Raw genomic sequence first — 6131 nt, 5'->3', positions numbered from 1 at the left:
GCAGTATCACGAAAGCAGGACTTCGTGTCTGAGACTCGATTGCTCAAGTCTCAATTCTGAGGAGCTTTTTTTCGATACCGGCATCTTTTTATTTCTCCTCTCTCCCTTTCGTCTCGCTTTTATTTCTCTTCTTGACCTCGGTATAAACCACGGCACAATGACCGGAGATCACGGACACCACCAGGTGATGTATATAAACGTGAAAACGAGCCGATTCTCGGTGTATTTTCACTATTATTCGCTTTTCTTCGAAGCTGACTCGAGGTTCAGGTCCTGAAATGTTCACTAAGTGCGTTTTAAAGAATATAAACAGCTTGATTTAAAAAAAAAAACTCAGCTTGTTCACGCTGAATAAAGACGAAGTATAAAGGTTTTTATTTGCAAATCCGCTTCACTAAAGCGTCCATATTGTAGGTGACATTTTTGATTTGTTGTGTGTGTGTAATAATGTACAGAGTCAAAAAAACCCCACATAATTCACTTATTAACTGTGTTTGCAGGTGGAGTCTGGCTCTCGACTAAACGGTAAGTGCGAAATGACACGATAAATTCACTTACGAGACGTTTTAGTGCTTATTTTGAGCTGTATTTCTGTGAGCAAGGCGGTGAGACTGTTAGACTGTTAGAGTAGCGAAATGGCGTCCCAGAGACTAAGTCCCCTCACCCTCACTCACAGCCGCCTATTGTTCAAAACGAGGGCTCAAAAACACACTTTAACAGCCTTTATTCTTACATTCGGATCGATATTTTGACAGAGCTGTAGATTATTTTTACAATCATGATCGTCGATTTGTCGATTTACGACTCTAACGGGCCTTAATTTAGTGTTAAAAGTGGCAAATGGGGGGTTGAGGACTTAGTCTCTGCGCCATTTTCTTTTCCTTTCCGTGGGCCGTGTCTCAAACCGCGTGCTCTTCTGCTCGGTAGTGCGTTCTAGTTCTAGGTCACTAGTTAGACAAGTGGACTTTCGGGTCGCTTTTTAAAACAAAAATGCGTCAGAGCTGAAATATAACATCACACCTGAAATAATAATCGTTTATTTTGATGTATACGAGAAGTATAACAACACAATAGCCCGACTTGGTTAACGTAGGTGGCGTGCTGTCTAGTGGAGAAGTGTGTGATTTGGGACGCAGCCCCACACTGCTCTGTGTTATGGAGGCGCTGCAGGGGAAATGGCTTGCTTTTTAAATCTCTCTCCTTTTTCAGACCTGTTTCCGATGATCTGACTCTCTTACTGTTTTTAAAGACAATTAGCTTTAATATTTAGTCTGTAAACACAATTACAGGTGGACAGGAAAGGATAATAGACACAATATAGAGCACTAATGAGGATATATTTCTTTATTCAGTGTCTCAGGATGTTTATATAAAAAAAAAAAGGATTTATTATTATTTTTATTTTTTTTTTATTTTTGCAAATCTTATAAAGTTTGACTTGATAACTTTAAACAAATTTGGATTCCTTTCTACTCTATTATATATGTAGATAGTTGGATAGATAACTGGGACTTGAACACATTTTCATATTTATGATTAAGGCCTTATTAAACAAATCTGTAGGTTTATTTTTCTTTTATTTAAAAAGTCACACTTACTAAAATCAGACGACAAAAAAAAAATGCCCGTTTTGGAACTTTTCTGTTCATCAGCTTATGTTCGGACTAATTATGTTTGTCTTGTATGTAATACTTGGTGAAAAGGCCATGTGTTGCGAACAGGAAGTTCACTCCATGTGCCAGTTCATAGTGAAGTTTTAAACACTACATAGTGCACCGTATGGCTGATTTAGAATGACATTTGACCTTGTACGAGTGCACGGTGGACACCTATAGGCTAATGTCTCTTCTAGGACGCGCAGGTTGTCTCTCAGTTGGCTTGATGCGTACGTACACGACACGAGAGTCGTGGTTTTCCTGACGAGTGACATTTTAAGTTGAGATTTTAAACAGGACACGCTGCTTTACAGCGAGATCGCCTAATGGCCGGGACGATCCCGTCACACCCCTGGTTTGACCTTTCTTCACTTCGCTGCTACTCAGCGAAAATACCTCACGCCAAACACGTATAGACGTCGTAAAGAATAACTGAAGGACTGAGACCGGCAGCGTCTATAAAGCTAGTACACTTGGCTCACTTTGCTGATTAATCCGGACTCGTTAAGATAGATAACTTTTAACTTGGAATTTACGTTAGCTGTTAAAGTACTTAAAGTGCAGGAGTCGGGGGTTTTGATACGTAGGACATAATAAAAATAAATAAATCAGTGGATTAAGGCACTGAGAAAAGCCCAGTTGATCCATTTTACTTACTGCGCTGTAGACTGGAGGCGGGGCTTTGTGAGCGTGGGCGGGATTATTCATACCAAATTAATGACCTCAGTTAACTGATTGCTCGATCACTGATTTGTTATCATGAACATCTTCAGTAGTGAGAAGTTTCTAAAGGAAGTGACGCAATCGAAAGATCCAACAATTTAATATTTCACTCGGTCAGCATTTCACGTGTCAACACGACGGCTCCTGCGGGTCATCCGTTAGAGTTAGTCTTCAGACATTTGATGTTTTTTACAGGCGCGCATACACACAAACACACACACACACACACACTATACTGATTCATGTACTATACTCAGCATAACAAGTATCATTAATATTGACACGTGATCCACGTCTGTCATCTATCTAATATCATTTCTACTGTTATTTCAGGACTTAATAACAGATCATAGGCAGTAATGTTAGTAATAATAACAGTAATAAGTGGGTAATAAGACTAATACAAGTGACGTGACGTACGGCTAAGTACAGTGACCCATACTCAGAATTCGTTCTCTGTATTTAACCCATCCAAAGAGCACACACACACACACACACACACCGTGAACACACACCCGGAGCAGTGGGCGCCTGGGGAGCAGTCAGGGGGGTTCGGTGACTTGCTCAAGGGCACCTCAGTCGTGGTATTGCCGGCCCGAGACTCGAACCCACAACCTTAGGGTTAGGAGTCAAACTCTCTAACCATTAGGCCATGACTAGGGTCCTACTGTTACTCCACCACAAGACTGATGCTCTTCTGGGGTTCAGGAGCCACCTTTAAAACCTAGTCCCTGCGTCCTGTACTCCGTCACGGCCGCGCGCTGATACTTTAATCTTTAAAGTACTTTAAACCTGCGTGTCTAAGAAGCTAGCTAGCAGGATATTTAACACTGATGGATACCACCTGAAGGTCCAGCAACAAGTCAGACTCATCAGCGTTCGCCTCGACGACCCCTGAAACCGCTCTTGCCGTTCAGTCTGTCGCTGGTCCGCATCACGTCTGAGCCGATGGTGTGTAGTACGCCGTGTTCTCGGGGTAAAAGCGTCCCCCTGTAAACAAAGTGAGGAATAAAACGTGTTGTGCTCTTATCAGGGAACAATCAGCCGCCGGGCGGCGCGATGACGCAGTAACAGCACGGCTTCGAGTCTTTTATTTACACCGATTAGAATTTTTACTTTTGTTTTTTGTTTATTTTGGTTAATGCTCAACAGAATTCCAGCGAATTTTGCAATAATGTATATAAACAGGAAATTTGACAATCATTAGTTATAGTGGAGAAAAAGAAAAGCGTGAGTTTGTTTTCTCCAATTTAATCTCAAATAATAGCGACTGTCTGATCCATCACGGTACAGTCAGAAGGAGGAGGAGAAGACTTCAGTGTGTGTGTGTGTGTGTGTGTGTGTGTTGGTAAAACAGTAGTGAGTGGGTCTCCTGCTCTCGTGGTTCAGAGTGATAAGATGGAGATAAAGCTCTCACGAGGAAAGTAATGTGCAGTTAAATGTCCAGACTTTGGGCTCCTCCCTCGTTCGCACTGTACACGAGCCTTACAGTAAAAATATCAGCAGCTCAAATTCATCATCATCATCATCGTGGTTGGTTGGTTGAGCTTCATGAAATGTAAACCCTTGCAGTGACGTCACACTCGCACATTTACAGTATTTAGCAGACGCACTTATCCAGAGCGACTTACTGAGCAGTTGAGGGTTAAGGGCCTTGCTCAGGGGTCCAACAGTGGCAGCTTGGTGGACGCAGGAATCGAACTCACAACCTTCCGATTGGTAGCCCAACACCTTAACCACTAGGCTACCAGCATCCGTCACTGCGACACCATCCCATAATATTACCCACTTCCTGTAATATTTTCTCAATGTAAACATGATGAAATCCATTCCGTACGGAAATAAACACATCTACTTCCTATAATATGGGTTTTTTTTTAATTTTTTTTTAAAAAATTTTTTTTCTAATACACTCTTTCGCTTTATTCCTCTTTCGTCGCAACAATTTTCTCACGATCATCTTTTGTTTTTTGTTTTTTTTTTTAAGCTTCAAGCAATATTTTTTCAGTACTTTAGCAACATCTTACTCAGAAGCCTGAACTCCTCTGGTTTTACCTCTAGCTCTTAGCACCTCACCGTAACACACGCGTCTTATACGTTTATCCGCCGTGAACGACACGTTCGCTGTAGAAAAGTTGTCGTCGTCTCGTTAACGGTTTCCTGCAGAATTTAAACGGACCGAACAGAAACCAGTGTAAAACATCTCTGATGGAATGAAGTCAAGTTTACTTTTATACAAAGAGCTAAACTACAGGAGGTTAGAAAAAACATGTAAAAGTGGAGCACACACACACACAGGTGTGTGTGTGGTGTCGAGACCTGCGTGTTTACTCGTTATCGTCGTCTATCTCGTGGGTCAGGACTGAACATGTGAAGTTTTTTTAGGACGGCAGAGGAGCTGTGACTCAGAGGAACTCGGCGTTAATGTACAATCCTAACGAAGATGGAAATTCAATACTCTTATTTATTAAAAAAAGAATTCTTGCGTGTAAAAATCTCCAGACTTTCCCTAAGCCAGTGACTCGCTCCGCCGCGAGAGAAGAGCAGGTCCTCTGTGATTGGTTGCTGAATAGTTACAGGGTAACCAATCGGAATCGAGCAGCAAAGTTCTCAATCAAAGCAAGAGCGAGTTCTGAGTTGTGTGTTATATATTAAACATATATTAAACTGAGTGTGTATTATATTAAACTGAGTGTTGTGTTATTATACGTCGATCTCTCGTACAGAGGTTCGTTCGGTCGGAAGGAGAAACGACGTAAGAACAACGCATCAGATTTATTATACAAACACAAAAGGGAAAAATATAGAGCGAGAATTCAGGACAAATACAGAAAAGCTTCGCAGCTGAAGTCGAATAAACCTTTAAACAGCCTACGCATCCCGTAACGGCGCTAAAGCGACACGTCCTGCGATAGTTCGACGTCTGTTTATACGTTTGATGGAGTGTAAAGAAAAAGAAAAGATTTTATTCCTCCCTCATGAGTGACACTGATGAGTTCGATGCTCCGTCTCCGGTCTAAAGCATGCGCTGTGACGCCAACCTGCTCACGCTCCTCCTGTCGTTTTAACATCGCCGCCTTATCGCCCGGTCGTACGGCCTAACTCGTACCGGCACCAGCAGCAGGAACTGTCTTAAAGGCGCCACCACATGGTGGATCTCTGTAACTTTCGGTTCTTAACCTCATATAAGGTTATATAAGGCAGTGTTGTATAAAGTAATAGAAAGCAATACTTGAGTAAAAGTACAAGTATCTTACTAGAAAAAGACTTTGGTAGAAGTGAAAGTTACCTTTTAGAATATTACTCAAGTAAAAGTCTTAAAGTATCTGATATTTACTGTACTTAAGTATCAAAAGTCATTTTCTGATATTTAATGTACTTAAGTATTTGAAGTAAAAGTAAAAAGTAAAATTTCAGTGAATTTCAGTAGGTATAAGAGCAGGGGCAGTTCTAGGGTCTCATCTTTAGTGAGAATTTAAAACAAGAAGAGTTTTATATTATATATTATATGACTACATAATAAACCAAAAGTTATGGTATTATTTAAAATGGCAAAAGTGGACACCAAAATTTTATGTATGATGTAATGATGTCAGTCTCGAATCAAATCAGTTCATGTATGTGTGTGTGCATTCTCTACAAACAGTGTGTCTAATGAATGCAGTCATTAATAAAAAATATTCACAAGACAAAGACCAAATCAATAAATGTTATTTTTATTTAGTATTGAATGGATTGTTTGCATTAATATTT

At 40.6% G+C, this 6131-nt stretch overlaps 1 protein-coding gene across 1 annotated transcript in view; it reads left to right on the top strand.

Moving 5' to 3' along the window:
• top1b (DNA topoisomerase Ib) overlaps window positions 1–6131 on the top strand; it is a 28967-nt gene continuing 22836 nt past the window's right edge. The window contains exons 1-2 of the mRNA XM_060893592.1: window positions 1–184; window positions 501–525. Coding sequence (XP_060749575.1) covers window positions 158–184; window positions 501–525 — 52 coding nt within the window. The 5' untranslated portion in view covers window positions 1–157. The remainder of the gene's footprint in view (window positions 185–500; window positions 526–6131) is intronic.

Source organism: Tachysurus vachellii, chromosome 19, assembly GCF_030014155.1.
Source record: "Tachysurus vachellii isolate PV-2020 chromosome 19, HZAU_Pvac_v1, whole genome shotgun sequence".
In the NCBI taxonomy this organism is placed as follows: Eukaryota; Metazoa; Chordata; class Actinopteri; order Siluriformes; family Bagridae; genus Tachysurus; species Tachysurus vachellii.
Note: the sequence above shows the minus strand (reverse complement) of the source record. Positions and strands in the feature narration are given on the sequence as shown.